This window comes from Patella vulgata, chromosome 5 (genome assembly GCF_932274485.2).
Source record: "Patella vulgata chromosome 5, xgPatVulg1.2, whole genome shotgun sequence".
Lineage (NCBI taxonomy): Eukaryota > Metazoa > Mollusca > Gastropoda > Patellidae > Patella > Patella vulgata.
The window spans coordinates 40,367,227-40,388,024 of record NC_065883.2 but is presented as its reverse complement, the minus strand read 5'-3'; the positions used below and the strand labels follow the sequence as shown (position 1 = coordinate 40,388,024).

The window sequence follows — 20,798 nt, the reverse complement described above, 5'->3', positions numbered from 1 at the left end:
AATAGGCTCTTCGGTCGAAATACAGTTATTCTTTTCTAAAATAAAACGAGTGCCTTGGATTTTTGTGTGGATTTGATAGCGGTTATAATTAACTAATATCCTCTTACATCGAAGACTTGTGTTGCGTTCAGTTCATTTTTAAGGTAAGTACGAGCTTACGTCTGACTTGAAAGTGCTTTCGAATCCCGTTGCAAGTTCTATTTATGTCTTATTTGTATTTGTAAGACCGATAACCAAAATACCTTTATAGTTTGCAATTAAGAAGTCTATCTTTGCCGTAATTCTTAACTATACACAGAATGTGCTTTCTGAGGTATTCTTTACGTGCATCAACCATCTGTGTCTCTAGCACATCATATGAAATATCACCCATCACTAAAGTTAACATAAAATCAGCGTTTTTCGAAATTTGGACAGAGAAATTCAATGCAAAGTAATGGCGGCCTATGAGTGACTTTGCTCACCGATCTCGCACAATGCAACAGCGACACGCCCTTTTTTTTGAATGGGTGATTCATGTATACAACGTGGACTAACGCGGCCGTATTATTAACGAAAATATTCACCATTTATAACATCATGGCAGTATATCGTTAATTTTGCATGTAAAATTACACCGAGGCCCGTATTTATGATATCCCCATTCTTTATCAAAAATTAAACTTAAATATATGATACAATTCCTTTTTAAATTGGCTTTCTCTGAAATAAAGTTTGGCAAAGTTATGTGTTACATATAAGCATGAAATGTATTTAGTAGGTTTTATTTGATCTTCAGGGGGGTTGGATGGCTGAATGGTTAGCGAGCGCGCGCTGTACCATACAGTCTGTCATTGAGTCGACTGGCGTGGTTTCGAATCCTCGGTTGTATGTGGCAAGGAGTAGGGTCGCCTGTCCAACCTCGTGGGTTTTCTCCGGGTCCTCCGGTTTCCTCCCACTGCTAAAGACCCCTACGCACAAGCGAATTATGTAAATAAAATTAAACCATATGTTAGTCCCGAAATAACCTAGTTTGTATCGAGTGGACGTTAAACCCCATTTTTCTCTCTCTCTCTCTATTTGATCTTCAGCGAAAAAGGGTCATCGTTCTATAATAATAAAAAGAAATAAAGAGTTCGAATTATTAGTTTATTTTCACGTTTTGTCTTACACAATAGACATATTGTTAGCTTCTGACACGTGTATTAATTCTACAAGCCTTCTGTGTTTATTGCCCGAGATAATCGCACTACCCTTCAACCCAAAATGCTTTCTATAGATCCCATATTATTTAATATATAATTGGTGCAATATCCATGCTGTTAGTCTTAATTGCGAAGACATTTAAACAAAAGGATTTAATCAGGGTAGGGAGTCGACGTGTACACACGTAAATCAGATGCGTGAGATTTATCATTTGTGGATGTGTTGTCAGTGTGAGAAATACTGTTTTAAATGGATATATAAATACACGTTTTATGATTGTGGACGAAACGGTATGTGCATCTCAAGAAAGCTTTGCTTCGGAACCGTCCCGTCGCCATTAAAAATCCAACATCTGTTTCCCTGTAGTGATCTTGAAAAATAATTCCCAGATAATAACAGGCATTACAGATACCTGCCGTCGTATGAATCCTGAAAAATAATATTTCACAGTATCGCAACAGGTCAGTACTAAAACTAACACTTAATACAGTATTTCAACATTGTGCTGCAAAACTGAACGATGACCAACAACTAAACACATCGTAATATCTTAACATCGCACGTGAAATTAGATGTTTGACAACAAAATTTAACACCTTGCGTAATTGGACACCTTGACTAATTTTTAATCACGGCTCGGAAAATTGAACGGTCCAACAAATTATTGAACAGTCTTGCTAATTAGACAGGACGCTTATAATTCAACACTTGTCGAGAAACTAAACACTAGTTAATTAGACGCTTGGTAATCAAAATTAAACAGTGAGAGTGAAATTTGATAGAAGTACAAATTGAATACAATTAGCCGAATTTAACAATGTTTATGAATAATTGTACACAGAGTAGAAATTAGCGCTATTTACGCAAGATTAAACGGAACCAAGGTTACAGTGTTATGAAACTTGAATTAAGGAATCCCCGCTCAACAGAAAACCACAACAGACTTGTAGAAGTAGAGGATCGTTTTAATGGATCAACGTTTCGGGTGCAATACCCTTTTAAACTTTGATCCATTAAAACGATCCTCTACTTCTACAAGTCTGTTGTGGTTTTCTGTTGAGCGGGGATTCTTTAATTCTATTCTCTACTCCGCCCCGCCGGTATCATTTTTTGATCCAGTTACCACGCAGATGTACCAGCCTGTCCAGCTATAATTACTCTCTAAGGGAGTGTTGCCCTACCCTTTTCCTGCTTCCTGTTGTGAAACTTAAAATATATGTTTATATCCCAAAGATCTCGGTTCCTTTTGATATTCGCGCATATCAGACCTTAACTTCCTGGATTATGGCCCCAGATTGTACGAAAACTTATGTTTTTAGCTTGTGGATCCCTAGAGATCATAATTTTTTTTCGAAAAAAACCCAAAAAACATTTAAATTATATCACAGTCACACCATAATGACAGTTGAATTCGAATTTGCGTGAAAATCCAACCGAAACTGCACAATAAAATGGTCGTTTCCCATATGCAAGCAGTAGAAATGTATGTAATACCGAGGTTGTGGACCCTCTAAGAGGTCACAATTTTTATCCGATTATGATGAAACTAAAAAACATGTTTACATGTATATCCCAAAGATCTGGGTTCTTTTCAACAGTTGCCCTTATCTTCCTGAATTATGGCCTGATTGTCAGAAAAATCAAGACTTAAAACCCACCTTGTTATCAGGATTAATTGAATTAGTTTAATTGTATGCTCAGCAATCTGATTAAAACACAGAACCTATTTCGTTTTGTAATTTATAGTTCAAAATTTTGTTTTACTTGTCTTCACAACCCTAGGATCTGGAAGAGTTGTTATGTAACAGGTGTTCTGGATGGCGTGAGGGATTAGCCAATGAAACCATCTGTGGTGTACGGAACTGTGGATAAACCACTAGAAACGTCAACGCTGATTGATTAATCAGTATCTGCCGTCATAGGGTCAAAAATCGCTCGTACGACCCCTGACACAATCCCAGTGATGGGATTTCAAAATTTTGCTTGTCGGACATTTTTACCGAAAATAAAGGGGCATAACTCTTATCATTTAAGCAGGCGGGTTCAGACGACAATTAAAAATCACATGTCAACAAAATATTCAAATTCGTACGTAAAAAAAAAATAGGTGCGCTTCATTATTTTTTTCATATTTAATTCCCGTACGGTATTCAAATTTATGTCAGTAATATTCCTACAAAATTACGTGTTGTCGTAATACGATAGAATGAAAGCGTACCGACTATTGTCGACCCGAACTTTTGTTCAAAATCACCTCCAAAATTACCGTATTTTTCGAGGTATAAGTCGATACTTCTTTCAGCAGAAGTCCGGCATTCGTCTTATACTACGTTTTGACTTCTATACGGGTGGACGTGGAGGTTAAAAAAAAAAAGAAAAAAAGACATCCCGAAAATTTGTTGGTAGTGACCGTCGCTCAACAATACCGAGACAGTAACATCATCTGCTAAATAATAGCACTTGCATGCGCTATCATGTAAAACAATTAACTACTTACATGTACACTATTCCAATCGAAATATTTGTCGACATAAACCCGAGAATATGCCATCAAAATAGAATCTTTTCTCGGACGTGATAATTGTCACGTTTACATCTCTTGTAGTTTCATGCGTCTCGCGAGATTTCTACTTAAAAATAGTTTTCGATTATTGTATTTTAACCACGTGTGTGTGGGTGTGTGTGTGTGTGTGTGTGTGTATGAAATAGCTTTATTTAACGTCTGCTTCCACCGAAGTGATATCGCAGACAAATTAACGGATATATTGATTTACAAGTTAGCGGATAATATATTGATTTGGGGTGTTATATATTCTTACAATATATGACATCTATGATTAGTTTATACATATTTTCGGCTCACATTTATGGGATTAAAATGTTCGACAATGGAGAAACCACGAGGTAAACATGTAGATTAAAATAATAATCACTCTTATTGGATTGATGAATAGTCCGACAAAGGGGAAGCAATGGCTTCTGTTTAAGATTAGATTGATGAATTGTCCGACAAAGGATTAAGTCGGTCAATCAAAGCAGATGAAGTAGTTAATCAAGATAGATATATAGACAGACAGTATAAGACAATAAATACCTTGATCACTTAATTACCGAATCAGTCCAGTTTATTATCAACTATATTCGGGTTGAGTGGTAGTTATACACTCATTACACTATGTTAATTTTGGAATTTTGAATATTATTCACCATGTCTTGATAAATGATTGGGCATATTCCTGGTCGGACAATTTAGAACGTTTGGAAAATAGTGTCCCGAATATACAACTGGTCAGATCTTCATGTAGTGTAGGCCATTGAAAGTATAAAAAAATAAAAAACGATATATATATCTGTGTTTTAATCAGATTGTATGCGCAGTGAACATGCCTCTGTGCATGGAGTATGTGCGCTATATAACTGTACGTATTATATTATTAGTATTAGGGTTTCACACTGTGTAGCTTGTGTGAAACACATTAATAATACAATTAGTTTTATCGTGAAAGCAGACAATTTCTCTACAAATAAATCAAGAGCAAAGAAGGGAGATAATTCTAATTTTACTATATCACGTGCGATCGTCATTGTTCACAAAGTGCGTGACCTATTTTAGTTTCAACTAGTAATAACAACAAAAACAACGAAAATATTAAAATAATGTATTTAATCTTAAAGTTTAGTTTTTTTTACAATAATATATATTTAAAATGTGCCAGTTTGTAAGCAGAGGGGGAAAATAGTTGTTGTGTTGACGTTGTGTATTCGTTCATTCGTGTGCATGCCAGACTACGGCAAGTTCAGTCATGTGAAAGTGACCGTAACTTGCCGTCAGAAGGTAAATATACCGATAATCGATATTTGAATTTCAATATCGATTATCGTATCGCTAAATAACTTCTACCGATTATCGATTATATCGATATTTGCACAGCCTTAGTCATTGACATTTCGTCCCGGAAGTAAAACAGAATTGACAACTTCTTTAATATTGGTATGATTTTCATGAAATTTGGAATGTATGTAGATCTCATTGACCCAACTTCAACGATACCATTAAAAATGCCCTAACTTATCTCCCCTTGGAGAAATTAAGGAACTAAAGTTTTAAAAAAAATTGACTAAATATAGGTCAGATTGCCTTGAAATTTTTTTTCATTACTAGCTACGACACTTCTGATTCGTTCACAGAAAATGGAGTTTGTAGCCCATTCCGGAAGTGCCACCATCTTGAAATGTGAAATGTCGCTAAGGCTTTTTTGATATTTTACTTACAGACAAGGGAATTATATTTTCCGAATCCTGGAAGAAAAGCCCATAAATTGTAGAAATTAGAATTTTGATTTCTGGCAAATGATGGACCCCATTTTGAACTGAAAATGAAAAATAGTGAAAAATCCACATTAATGGGCTTGAAAACATACACAATTGGTTGTGGCTTAAAGAATCTGTCTCCTATTACCGAAATTAATACATTTCAGGATAGCCTGGCTCATGGTCGAATGTTTGGTATTTGAATATTTCAAAAATTCGAATTTCACCTTTGATGTTTTCCAGGATGACAAGGTTGTTTTCGAGTGTAGGCCTGCGCATGCGAGTAACAACCCTACTATTGTGCACACCAACTTGAAACTCACCGGGTATCTGGCTTATGGTCCCAAACACAATTCAAAACAAGAAATTTTAGGGCCCGACCCATGGGGGGGGGGGGCGAGCGGTACATAAAGTAAAACAAAAAATAGAGATGGAACTAGGTGTTCAATTTTAATTTGGAGACAATTTTTGGATGCGCCGAGGTCGGAAATGGGGGGGTAGCCGAAGTTTCGAGGAGATAGGTCCTTTTTGTAAAAAAAAAACCCTTCATAACAACATATTTGCGCGCATGCGCAACGCTGGAACCAAAGGTACCATGACTACCAAATTCCGGCTAGGAACTTTTCACATTGGTACCTAGGTGCCTTGAAAATTTCAAGGCGATACCTGCATTCCTTCAAGTCGTTTGTTCTTGGCACGGCTCCAGGTCAGGTGCTGTTCTCATTTTTTCTAAGTCCAGATACAGCTTCCGTAAGGGGAAAAAGGGGGAATTTCGCCATGACACCGGAACGGATTGTCCAAGAATACGCCTATTAACACCCCGGATTCTGTACTTTACTACCATTTTCGGAATTTAATATTAGTTTTAATTAATTTTGAAATTGCAAATGCAAAGGGATTTTATCGCCTCTTCCATATGTGATAGGTATTAGCACTATACACATTATCCTTAAAAGACAATTTTTAAAATGACCGCAACAATGTTTGCGACACCAAAATCCGAAATCGCCTATTTTGACCTTTTTTGACTGCTGAGGCATCCTTCCGGTGGTCAAAATCTCTGGAATTTCTAGCGGTTGGCTGTGCCGCGATGATATTTATCACATATTAAAAGGAGAAAATGCTCAAATATCAAGAACAATAAAAAATCGATAAAATACAGCAACTTTTTAAGCAAAAAAAAAATCATTGATGGGTGGGGGTGGGCTTCGAATTTATTTTCAATGTTCTCGAAATTCCACACTCTTCTATTTTTAATATGTGATATCTAGAATCCAAAGGTACATCTCAAGGGAACCGGACCACCGGAACAATGCCTGTGCATTGAAAATCAACTCCGGTCACAAAAATTCATGAACACGTTCTCGCGGATCCACCCAACCACACCAAACCACTCCGAAATTCACCCAAAATCCATCACAACTTTGTTTGACTTCGCGTATGCGCCACGCTGGAACCAAAGGTACCATGACTACCAAATTCCGGCTAGGAACTTTTCATGTTGGTACCTAGGTGCCCTGAAAATTTCAAGGCGATACATGCATTCGTTCATGTCGTTTGTTCTTGACACAGTTCCTGCTGTTCGTCAATTTACGGATTCTTTAAGGGGAAAAAATTGGAATTTCACTATGACACCGGCACAGATTGTCCGAAAACCATGAAATTTGGACACAGTACGCCCATTACCACCCCGGACTCTGTGCTTTACTCCCATTTTGATCCGATTAAAAAAAAAAAGAGTTTTAGCAAAAAAAAAAAATGATTTTCGGAATTTAAATTATGTTGTAATTAATTTTGACATTGCAAATGTAAAGGGATCTTATCGCCTCTTCCGTATACACATTATCCTTACAAGACAATTTTTTAAAATGACCGCAACATTAAAAACCGAAATCGCCTATTTTGACTTTTCTTGACTGCTGAGGCATCCTTCCGGTGGTCAAAACCTCTGGAATTTCCAGCGGTTGGCTGCGCCGTGATTATATTTATCATATATTAAAGGGGAGAAAAATTTCGCGATATTATACTTATACTTCGGATTTCACTTTTGACCTTTTATGTACCGACAAAGTTGTTTGCAGGACAATTTATGCCTTTAATTTACAAATTTAAACTAAATATTCGAATATCTAAGGTCAATCTGATTCAAAAAATATTAGTTCCGTTCAAAGTTATTTCATTTATTTTTTTGATATTTTCCTGCCTCTTTTTAGTTCTTTCCCGCCATTTTCGTTTCATGTTCTCATCTGTCCCGTTTTTAAACGGCTTGATCCATTTCTTCTGAAACTTCTGGAATGGAAAGTCATTCCGATTACAGCAATCCAAGTCTCAGTTATTTCCCTTTAGTTTGTAACTTCTCGACTTTTTCACCGATTTTGATAATTATTTTTTGTTGTTCTTTTTTCTTTTAAGATACTTAATATAATCCATGTCACGTGACGATGAATATGAAAGCTTTCATATCTGCATGGGACAGTAGCAGATCTAGTTATTATTATTATTATTTTTTTTTTTTCCGTGGGAGCCTATTTCTTCATGATAGAAAACAGATATCGATCTGAAACGAAATTTTCTATCGGGAAACCATGTGGTGGTTACTTGATAAAACAATTTTGAAACTTCTGCGCATACCGGAAGTAACCGAATTTTGTACTTTTTTCCGGAATTGAAAATCGGCCGTAGTGTCATCAATTCTTTACCTATTTTCAAACAAATGACATTTTCGGAAACCCCAAATCTTTTCTGAGATAATGGCTATCTCACATTTTTCAATTTCGAACATTCATCTATGGCTTTTGTTCTTCGAATTTTGAAAATACGTTGTTTACGAGACAATTTTTGTTATTCTGCAAAATTTTCAAATTTGACCTACATTTTGGATACCTGAAGTCTATCCGATTCCAATAATAGAAGTTTCATTCAGAGTTATCGCCCTTTATTTTTCGAATTTTCTGCCCATTTTATAACCCATATATTTTTTTTGAAAGCCTCAATTGATGTTTCTGAAACTACTGGAACATAAAGCTATATAGTCAGACCGCTGCGTAAAGCAATTTCAACAACGATACGGAAACCGGAAGTAGTCGAAATAATGATAGATATTTCGAAAAAACGGGTGTTTTCGGGAAAAACTCGATTTCTCCGTCCAATATCTATGGATTAAATGAATTAAGCTTTCGTTGAGTGTCTCGAGGAATGGACTGTCGTATGATGCCCAATTTATACGGATACTATGACCAAGCAGCAAAATATGACAAGGTGAAAATCAAGTATTTGCTGATTTGGAGCGTTTTTGACGCCTTTATCTCAAAAACTGAACCTACAATTTTTTTTTAACTTTCTCTATCGAGTGTCCATTCGATAGTCTTGTGCATGAAACCAACTAATAAGACTTTGAAATGTCTGGAATAGGATAAAAAAGGGATTGAAAATCGCAAAAAAGTCGAAAATTCGTGAAATTTTGGAAAATGCTCTATTACTTTATTATTTAATCAGATTTTTATGAAAAGGTTACACATTCAAATAGCTGACATAAATACGATTCTAACGATGTATAATATGTATTGAGTTATTGAAATTTAATTTTCGATATTTTGACATTTTTGAATTTTTGGCACTTTTGAACATAGGATTTCTCAGGGCCATTTTATCTGATCAGATAATGTAATATATCATTACAGAGCCCTGTAGCTATCTAATTGCCCAAATTCTTTATTAAAACTATTCCGACAATAATCTCCATACCGGACGTATTAAAAAATTAACGCTCTTGCGAAAAACTTGATTTCCCCATCAGATCTTGGCGGACCAAAAGAACTAAAGTGTCGCTGGATAGCCCCATTAATGGACTATCGTATGACATCTGAATGATACGATTTAAATCCAAATTTAAAAGCCTCAATATAGTATAAATGGTCCAAAAGGGCCACAATCTTTGAAAAAAGTCGAAAAATTGTTATATCTGTAAATCTGCTTCTTCTAATGGTATAAGGGAGGTAAAACTGTCCAATGGATCTTTCTGAAACTTCTGGTACAGGAAGTTAAGTTCCCATACCACTTGTTAAATCTATCCTGATAATGATCCGTAAAACAGGAAGTAGTCAAATAAATATTCGATATTTAAAAAAAAGACAGTAAACAGGAAGTAGTCAAAAAAATATTCGACATTTAAAAAAAAAAGACAGTAAAAAAATTGGTGCTCTTGCAACAATCGGATTTCACCGTCGGGTGTGACCGGATCAAAACATCTAAAGTATCGTTTGGTAGCTCGATAAATGGGCTATTGTATGACACACTTCCTGTCTGATTCCTGAAAGCCGGTTCAGTGCTGCTTGCAGGTCTAGTTCTTATTATATTATTATTTTTTTTTTCCAATTTGATTGTATCTCAGAAACTACATGTCAGATCGATACGATTTCTTCGGTTTTATTGGAAAAGTGGGTGTGACTTAGAGATTAAAGCTATTTTGGGCATTCTGTGACAATGCGAAATGTCCGAAATCACCGAAGTTGTCGTTTTTTAAAAAAATGCCGTAGTATTAACGATAATCATCGAATTTTAACATATGATGCATTTGCCAAATTTAGAAAATTTAAAATTTTACCAAAAACTTTTTTATTTATGAATATTTTTATATGGCATTTTACCCAGGGTTGAAGAGTTATCCGATTTGACTAAAAATGTCAACATTTTTTGTGTCGGTATTTTTCCTTGGCCGCCATTGTCTAATTCAGTTTTTCAGTCCTAGATTAATTATTTATTATTATTCGATTTGTACAAAAGAAAGTTCATATGCTGCGTGGTCCAAAATGTCATTTTTTTTTGTTACCGGTAAAGATTCGTGTCGGCACCGGAAGTGAAGTAAAATCAGCAAAAACTACAATTTTGACAGATTTTGACAGTTCGGTACAACTTTTTGAAAGCAAATATTATTTTTTCAAAATTTGATATTACCAAAAGTATACGCCATGCAAAGGCACACAAATCATCGGACTCAGTTTTTTTAATTTCGATTTCATTTTCGGGCTATTTCGATTAAAAGGTGAAAAAAGGTGTAAAATTAAGCTATTTACAACCCATCCACCGTCTTCATATTTCAAAATATATTTCATCATAACTTTCATTTCCTCGTAGCAATAACCCATACAAAGAGAATGTATGTCAAAATTAGTTTGTAAAATCAGCAGTTGTCGAGAAATAGGCAATTTTTCATGAGTCACATTTCGTGCTATTTTGCCTGTACAAGAATCAATTATTATTCAATTTTTAATTTTCTTTCACCATTTGATGCCAAATGCCACGTTTGACTAGATTAAACCATTTTAACACCTTTACTGTCACCGGAAGTGACGTCATTTGGGCAAAAACTGAATTTTAGCCTTCAAAACCACTATGTTTTTCAAATGAGCCGTATATGTTACTTGTTTAAAAGTATGATATTTAATTTCAGTCAACAAATAAAATGAACCCATACGACCATATAGATACCACAAAATGGGTTCTAACTTGTAAGGTTTCAGAGAAATAGACGATTTTCTACTAGTCACTTTTCAAGGTTTTTGGTCTATAACAGTGTCAAATATTATTCGATTTTCATAAAATTTTCACCATGTGATGCCTTATGCCATTTCTGATTTCATAAAACTAATTTAACATTTTCATTCTCACCGGAAGTAATGTCATTTTAGCAAAAACTGTATTTTTAGCCTTCATAACAAATATTTTTTTTAAGTGAGCTATATTTAGTATTCGTTTACCATTATGATATTTCATTTCAATGCAATTATAGATTGGATCAATACGATCATCAATATGTCAAAAAATAGCTTCTAGCATCTTCTCTCGCAAAGAAATAACCAATTTCGTCAGGATCACTTTTTAAGACTTTTCGCTGCTTTTCTTACAATTTATGGGTTCTAAATTAATTATTTATTGCCTGATTTGTATAAAACAAAAGCAAATATACTTCTTGGTGCAAATTCTCAACTTGTTTCTACCTATAAATTTTTCTGTCGGCACCGGAAGTGACGTAATTTTGCCTAAAATTTAAATTTTGACGGGTCGGGAGGTCTTTTCCTAAGGAAAAAGGGAGCCACGGTGGCTAGGTGGTTAAGACGCTGGCTCGCTAGCCTGCGGGTCAGGTGTTCGATCCCAGCATTGGCCGAGAAAGTTCATCCGGATTTTCCAACGTGGTTTCCCCTTGTCAGTGGTGCAGAATGGAGGGCCTGACAAGGACAGCTGTCTAGTCCTTCGGATGAGACGAAAAACTTTGGTCCCGTGTATACATTGGAATGCACGTAAAAGATCCCTTGGCAGTTGGAATTCAATATTAGAGTAGGCGATAGTGCCGCTGCCCGGGCAAAATTTCCCTTATAGCACACTGTATGGCGTATGCCCGTCTTCATTAGCCCAGTATAGGAGCAGAACAGTAGGACGTTAAACACCATTTCATTTCATTTCATTTCCTAACGAAAAATCTTAATTTCTACAAATCTTATCAATGATGATGAATGCTCCTACTACAGGCGCAAAATATGTCGGGCTTAGTTTTTTTTTGTTTTTTTTTATATCAGTTTTGTATTTGCGCCATTTGAATTTTGTAGCATTAATCCATACGAGGACAATGTATGTCAAAATTAGATTGTAATATGCGCAGTTGCAAAGAAATAGGCGATTTTGCATGCGTCACTTTTCAGGTTATTTTGCATGTAAAAGAGTCAATTATCGTTCGATTTTCAATTTTTGTTACCATGTGATGCCTCATGCTACCTTTGACTAGGTCAATCCAATTTAACATTTTCACTGTTACTGAAAATGACGACACTTGGGCAAAAACCCATACGACGATATTCTACAAGTCGCTTTTCAAGGTTTTGGTCTATAAAAGTGTCAATTATTATTTGGTTATCATAAAATTTTCACCATGTGAGGCCTTATTCCATTTATAATTTCATAAAATTAATGTAACATTTTTATTATCACCGGAAGTAATGTAATTTTGGCAAAAACTGTATTATTAGCCTTCAAATTGTTTTGAAGTGAGTTATATTTATCATTCGTTTAACATTATGATATTTGATTCCAATGGACATATAGATTGGATCAATACGATCATATAGATGTCCAAAAATTGCTTCTAGCATCTTCCCTTGTCGAGAAATTTCCCATTAAAAAGTCAGCTAACTTAGCGGTAAGTTAGTAACAAATTTTGTAAGGATCATTTTTTTGACATATGCAACACATGGTAACAAATGTATAAATGAAATTAATATTGCTGGGTAACTGGCACAGGAAGTGACATAAGTTCAAGGGTAATGTGGCACCGGTGAAACCCGTCATTACTGCATCGCAGTTCTAGTTATTTATTATTTTTTTTTTTTTTTTTCGCCATAGCCTATTTCTCAGTGCCTGTAACAGATACCGATATGGGACCTAATTTCCTATCGGGAAACCATGTGGTTTCTGTACCTATTTTCATACAAATGAAATTTTCAGAAACCCTGAGTCTTTTCATGGATGATAGCAGTTGAAAATTTCGAAACTTCGTCGCTGACTTCTAGCGTTCGAAAAATGAAAAATGTTGTTTTAGAGACAATTTTTATTATTTTTCAAAATTTTCAAATTTGACCTACATTTTTGGATACCTGAAGACTATCCGATTCCAGAAATATAAGTTTCATTCCGAGTTATCGTCCTTTATTTTTCAATTTTTTTTTAATTTTCTGCCCATTTCCCAACCCTTATATTTTTTGAAAATGATAAATCGATATTTCTTAAAGTCCTGGAACATAAATCAATTTCAACAACGATCTGGAAACCGGAAGTAGTTGAAATAATGATAGATATTTCTAAAAAAAATTTTAAAAATGGGTGTTTTGGGGAAAAACTCAATTTCTGTGTCCAATATCAATGGATTAAACAAATTAAGCTTTCATTGGGTGGCCCGGGGAATGAACTGTCGTATGATGCCCAATTTATACTCATAGTATGACCAAGCAGCAAAATATGACATGCTGAAAATCAAGTATTTTCTGATTTGGAGCGTTTTTGGACGCCTCTATCTCGAAAACTGCTCCAAGGATTTTTCTTAAACTTTCCCTATCGAGATTCCCTCTGTTAGTCTTGTGCATGAATCCATCCAATCAGACATTGAAATGTCTGAAATAGGTTAAATAACGTACTGAAAATCGAAAAAAGTTGAAAAATCGTGAAATTTTGGAAAATGCTCTATTACTTTATTATTTAAACAAATTTTTACAAAAAAGTTACAGATTCAGATAGCTAACCTAATTATGATGCTAACGATGTATAATATGTATTGAAATATTTAAATTTTATTTTCGATATATTGACATTTTTGCATTTTTGGCACTATTGAACATAGGATTTTCGATATTTTGACATTTTGATATTTTTGACACTTTTGAACATAGGATTTCCCAGGGGCATTTTATCTGATCAGACAATGTAATATATCATTACATAGCCCTGTGGCTATTTGATAAGCCAATCCGGTTATTAAAACTATCCCGACAATAATCTCCATACCAGAAGTATGCAAAAAATGAAGAAAAAAGGGTTATAAAAAAAATGCTTTTGCGAAAAACTTGATTTCTCCATCAGATGTTAGCGGACCAAACGAACTAAAGTATCGCTGGATAGCCCCATTAATGGACTATCATATGCCATCTGAATGATACGATTTAGATGGCTATAAAATAAATTATGGTACGCCGAAAATCTAGTATTTTCCGTTTTGGAGCATTTTGAGACGCCATTCTCTCGAAAACAAAACTACGATTTTTCTTAAACTTCTTTTACTCAGAGTCCTATCGGTGGACTATGGCGTGAGTCCCAAAAATAAAAGCATTGAAATAATATAAGGGGTCCAAAAAGAGCCTCAATCTTGGAAAAATTACTGAAAATGCTCTTCTATTTTTCTTTCTTTGGAAAACAGCTGAATGGATTTTTCTGAAACTTATTGTACAGAAGGTTAGGTAACCAAACAACTTGTTAAAACTATCCCGACAATGATCCAAAAACCGGAAGTAGTTGAAAAAATATCTGATAATTTGAAAAAGAACCATAAAAAGTAAAAAAATGGTGATCTTGCGAAAAAAAAGTGATTACTTCGCCAGATTTCACCGAATCAAAACAACTAAAGTGTCATTGGATGGGCTATACTATATACCGGAAAACAACCGGAAAACTACTGGAAAACACCTTGTTGTACTGAATACCAGAAAACACCGGAAAAACACTAAATACCGGAAAACACACTAAATACCGGAAAACACACTAAATACCGGAAAACACCCTAAATAGGTAACCCGGAGATGGGATATACTATAAACCGGAAACTAACCCTAACCCTAACCCAACCACACAGAGGACCAGGCTCCCGGTTACCTACTTAGAGTGCCAGTCTCCGGGTTACCTATTTTGGTTATTTTCCGGTATTTAGTTTTTTTCTGGTGTTTTCCGGTATTCAGTATAAAATGGTGTTTTCCAGTGTTTTCCGGTTGTTTTCCTGTGTTTTCCGGTATATAGTATTGCGGTCATTGGATAGCCCGAACAATGGACGATCGTATGACATCTAAATGGTAAAAATTCGCTGGTTAGACAATATATAATGGGACACTGAAAATCTAGTATTTTCATTTTTTGGGCTATTCAGATGCTTTCATCCCGAAAACTTCTCTTTTTTCCTTTCTTCAACTTCTGTTACTTAGAGTCCTAACGGTGGTCTAGGGTGTGAATCCAAATTTAAAAGCCTCAATATAGTATAAATGGTCCAAAAAGAGCCACAAGCTTTGAAAAATTGTTATATCTTCTTCTAATGGTCTAATGGTATAAGGGAGATAACACATTAGTATCAGACTACCAATTATTTGCTAAATATTGTTAAATATCTTCTAATTTTCCTTTCTTTTAAAAACTGTCCAATGGATTTTTCTGAAACTTCTGGTACAGGAGGTTAAGTTCCCATACAACGTGTTAAATCTATTCCGACAATGATCCGGAAACCAGAAGTAGTCGAAAAAATATTTGATATTTAAAAAAAAACCCAGTAAAAATCGGTGCTCTTGCAAAAATCGTGATTTCACCGTCAGGTGTGTGGGCATCAAAACATCTAAAGTATCGTTTGGTAGCTCGATGAATGGGCTATTGTATGACAAACTTCCTGTTCGATTCCTGAAAGCCGGTTCAGTGCTGCTTGCAGGTCTAGTTATTATTATTGTCCCCCGCCTTTCGATGAAACTTGGTGTATAGTTTCATTACATCAGCAGAGCGATAAGCAATTTGATTGGCCGAGACTTTGGAACACAATAACCCTCCTTCTAATTGAGCTAGAATGTTCAAACTTGGTGTAGGTGTTTATTAGGTCAATGCCTTGATGGAGTGTGAAGATAAGCATTTTCTGCTTAGGGTAACCAAAGATAAGCAGTTTGATTGGTTGATTCTTTGGGACACGATAACTTTAGTTCCAATTAAGTGAGAGTGATGAAACTTGGTGTATAGTTTCATTACATCAATACCTTGACTAAGTTCGATGATGAGCATTTTCTGCTCAGAGTAAGCAGAGCGATAAGCAATTTGATTGGCCGAGACTTTGGAACAGAATAACCCTCCTTCTAATTGAGCTAGAATGTTCAAACTTGGTGTAGGTGTTTATTAGGTCAATGCCTTGATGGAGTATGAAGATAAGCATTTTCTGCTTAGGGTAAGCAGAGATAAGCAATTTGATTGGTTGATGCTTTGGAACACGATAACTTTAGTTCTAATTAAGTGAGAGTGATGAAACTTGGTGTATAGTTTCATTACATCAATACCTTGACTAAGTTCGATGATGAGAATTTTCTGCTTACGAGCAACAAGCATTTTGATTGGTCAAGACTTTGGAACATAACAACTCATCTTCTAATTGAGGTAAAATGTTTAAACTTGATGTAGATGTTCGTCTTGACTGAGTTCAATGATTAACATATCGAGCTAAAGCTAAGCAGAGATAAGCAATTTCCTGATTTGGGACAAGATAACTTTGATTCTATCTGATATAGATTGGTGAAACTTAGTGTATAGTTGATAATCAGTTTGATTGCTTGATACTTTGGAAAAAAATAGATGTGCGATTAAATAATATGTGTCATCTATTTATTTGGGGATTTTGGCGGGGGACATCAGCCTCACTGTTGGCTTGTTATTTTTCCATTTGAGCATATCTCAGAAACTACTTGTCGGATCGATTCGATGTCTTCGGTTTTACTGGGAAAGTGGGTTTGACTTAAATTTCAAAGCTATTTCTAACGTTCTGCGACAATGCGAAATGTCCGAAATCACCGAAGTTGTCATTTTTCGAAATTTTGCCGTAATGTTATCAATAATTGTCGGATTGTAATATTTGATACAATTTGACATAGCCAGAGACAAGGCACATAGCTACAGTTCTTTAGATTATTTATTTTGGACGAATCTTCGGAGATATAAGGCACCAAATTTTGAAAATTTAAATTTTTACGAAAAACTTTTTCATTAATAAATATTTTTATATGATATTTTACCTAGGGTTAAAGAGTTATACGATTTGACCAAAAATGGCAACATTTTTTGTCAACGTACTTTTCCTTGGCCCCTATTGGCTAATTCAGTTTTTCAGTCCTGGATTAATTATTTATTGTTCGATTTGTATAAAACAAAGCTCATATGCTCCGTGGTCCAAAATGTATATTGCCGTCGCCCCCGTCCTTCCGTCCTTCCGTCCATCATCCACAATTTCTTGTGAACGCTCTAACGCCAAAAGTTATCATCCAATTGTTTTAAAATTGATATATGTTGTTTACATTTGTGAGATGAAGAAGCCTATTTAATTTCAATAATTTCCATTTATTACGTCTAGAGTTATGGCCCTTGTAAAGGCTCTAATGCCAAAAGTTAACATACGATCTTTGTGAAATTTATATGCAATATTTAAAATTAGTGAAACGAAGAAGCCTATTGAATTTCAACAATTTCTGTTTATTACGTCTAGAGTTATGGCCCTTGTTTTACTTTATTGAACCTTGTGAATGCTCTAACTCCAAAAGTTATCATCCGATCTGTCTGACATTTACATGCATTATTTAAATTAGTAAAACAAAGAAGCCTATTGAATTTCAGCAATTTCCGGTTATTATGTCTAAGAGTTATGACCCTTGTTTCACTTTATTGAACCTTGTGAACGCTCTAACGCCAAAAGTTATCATCCGATCTTTCTGAAATTTATATGCATTATTTAGATTACTGAAACGAAGAATCCTATTGAATTTCAGCAATTTCCGTTTATTACAATCTAGAGTTATGGCCCTTGTTTCACTTTATTGACCCTTGTGAACGCTCTAACGCAAAAAGTTATCACCCGATCTTTGTTAAATTTATATGCATGATTTAGATTAGTGAAACGAAAAAGTCTATTGAATTTCAGCAATTTACAATAATTACTTCTAGAGTTATTGCCCTTGTTTCACTTTGTTAAACCTTGTTAATGCTCGATTGATGATAGTTATCATCCGATATGTATGAAATTTATATGCATCATTTAAATTTGTGAAACAGGTCTATTGAATTTCGGCAATTTCTGTCAATAATTTCTAGATTTATGGCAATTGTGATCGTTTGAATGACAAAAGTGATCATGTGTTCTGTATGAAATTTATATGCATTATTGAAATTAGTAAAACGAAAAAGTTTCTGTAGATTACTTCCAGAGTTGAAACCCTTGTTTCAGTTTGTAGAACCTTGTAAACCCTCAAACTACAAAATTTATAATCTAATCTGAGCTATTCACAACCCATTCAGGCTTTTCATATTTTAAAATATTCTTCGCAACTTTCATAATAATCCATACGAAAAGAATGTATGTGAAAATTAGTTTGTAATATGAGCAGTTGCCGAGAAATGGGCAATTTTGCATAAGTCACTTTTTACGCAAGTTTGCCTGTAAAAGAGTCAATTATTATTGGATTTTCATAAAAGTGACACCATTTGATGCGTAATGTCAATTTTAACTAGGTCAAACCAATTTACCATTTTCAATGTCACCGGAAATGACATAATTTGGGCAAAAATTGTATTTATAGCCTTCAAAATCAGTAATTTATTCAAATGAGTCGTATTTGTTATTTGTTTAAAATTTTGATATTTGATTCCAATCAACTAATAGAATGAACCCATTCGATCATATACATATCACAAAATGGTTTTTACCTTGTTTAGTTGCGGAGAAAACATCGGGCTCAGTTTTTTTAATTTCATTTTCGGGTCATTTCGATTTAAAGGTGAAAAAAGGTGAAAAAATGAGCTATAAACAACCCATTCAGGCTTTTCATATTTTAAAATATTTCTTCGCAACTTTCATAAACTTGTAGCAATAATCCATACAAAGAGAATGTATGTGAAAATTAGTTTGTAATATGAGCAGTTGACGAGAAATGGGCAATTTTGCACGAGTCACTATTTACGCTAGTTTGCTTGTAAAAGAGTCAATTATTATTGGATTTTCATAAAAGTGACACCATTTGTTGCGTAATGTCAATTTTAACTAGGTCAAACCAATTTAACATTTTCAATGTCACCAGAAATGACGTAATTTGGGCAAAAACTGTATTTATAGCCTTCGAAACAAATAATTTATTCAAATGAGTCATGTTTGTTATTTTTTTTAAATTTTAATATTTGATTCCAATCACCTAATAGAACGAACCCATGCGATCATATAGATATCACAAAATGGTTTCTAACTTGTTCTGTTGCAGAGAAATAGATGATTTTCAACAGGTAACTTTTCTAGGTTTTTGGTCCATAAAAGTGTCAATTATTATTCGATTTTCATAATATTTTCAGTGTGTGAAACTTTATGCCATTTACGATTTCATTCAAGTAATTTAAAATTTTCATTATCAATGGAAGTAACGTCAGTTTGTCAAAAACTGTATTTTTAGCCTTTAAAACAGATATTTTATTCAAATGAGTCTGATTTGTAATGTTTTTAAAATTATGATATTTGATTCCAATCAACAAATAGATCGAACCCATATGATCATACAGATACCCAAAAATGGTTTCTAACTTGTGCGGTTGCATAAAAATAGACAATTTTCTACAAGTCACTTTTCAAGGTTTTTGGTCTATAAAAGTGGCAATTATTATTCGATTTACATAAAATTTTCACCATGTGATGCCTTATGCCATTTCTGATTTCATAAAACTAATTGAACATTTTCATTATCACCAGAAGTAATGTAATTTTGTCAGGATCACTTACATGTAACAAATGTATACAATGAATTGATATTGCTGGATTTGGTTGATTCTGCGTACATTTTATTTGATGTGTGCAATGGTTATATGGAAAGCTGTTTAATGGTTTCATCGGTAACGGAAGTGACATATGTTCAAGGGTAACGGGGCACCGGTGAAACCCGTCATTACTGCGTCACAGTTCTAGTTGTATATTACATCAAGAGTTATAGTTATAGCCTTTGTTTGAGTTTGTAGCACCTTTTGAACCCTCAAAGGACAAAAATTATAATCCGATTTGTAAAAGCCTCTCATTACCTATAGTATAAAAGATTAAATATGCGACAACCCTTGTTGACTGCTCGAACAATTTAGCTGCTGTGGGCATATGTTTTATTGCTTGGCAACCTTTTTTTTTTATTTTATACTCTACTGAGTATAAGATGGAGGCTGGACTCGATACTTTTCAAAAAGATAAATGTGCAATTAATGTGTCATCTATTTATTTTGGATGGCATTTTATTTTTGATACAGGTTATTATTAACATCAACTGGAATAGAAAGTAACAGCATGGAAATAGATGAATGGTTAGAATGGGAAAGTTCACAACTATTGGTAAGGTCCCTGACTTTCTATATGTATGACTACTTTCCAATTATTGTCTCTCGCCTTTCGAAGAAAGCAGGACACTATTAAAATGGGTTCGTCCGTCTGTCTGTCTCTCCGATAGTGATGAAATTTGGTGTATAGTTTCATTACATCAGTATCTTGACTAAGTTCAATAATGAGCATTTTCTGCTCAGGGTAAGCAGAGCGATAAGCAATTTGATTGGTCAAGAATTTGGAACACAATAACTCTCATTCTAAATCTAATTGAGCTAGAATGTTCACACTTGGCGTAGGTGTTTATTAGATGAATGCTTGATGGAGTTCGAAGATGAGAATTTTCTGCTCAGGGTAAGCAGAGATAAGTAATTTGATTAGTTGATGCTTTGGGACACAATAACTTTAGTTCTAATTAAGTGAG

General features: G+C 34.5%; 1 protein-coding gene across 4 annotated transcripts in view; it reads left to right on the top strand.

Annotated features, from left to right (window-relative positions):
- LOC126820651 (methionine--tRNA ligase, cytoplasmic) overlaps nucleotides 1-20,798 on the top strand; it is a 299,938-nt gene that overhangs the window by 25,575 nt on the left and 253,565 nt on the right. For all 4 annotated transcript variants that reach the window (XM_056101236.1, XM_050548738.2, XM_050548742.2 and 1 more), the window contains exon 3: nucleotides 20,305-20,386. In XM_056101236.1, the coding sequence (XP_055957211.1) occupies nucleotides 20,305-20,386 (82 nt within the window). The remainder of the gene's footprint in view (nucleotides 1-20,304; nucleotides 20,387-20,798) is intronic.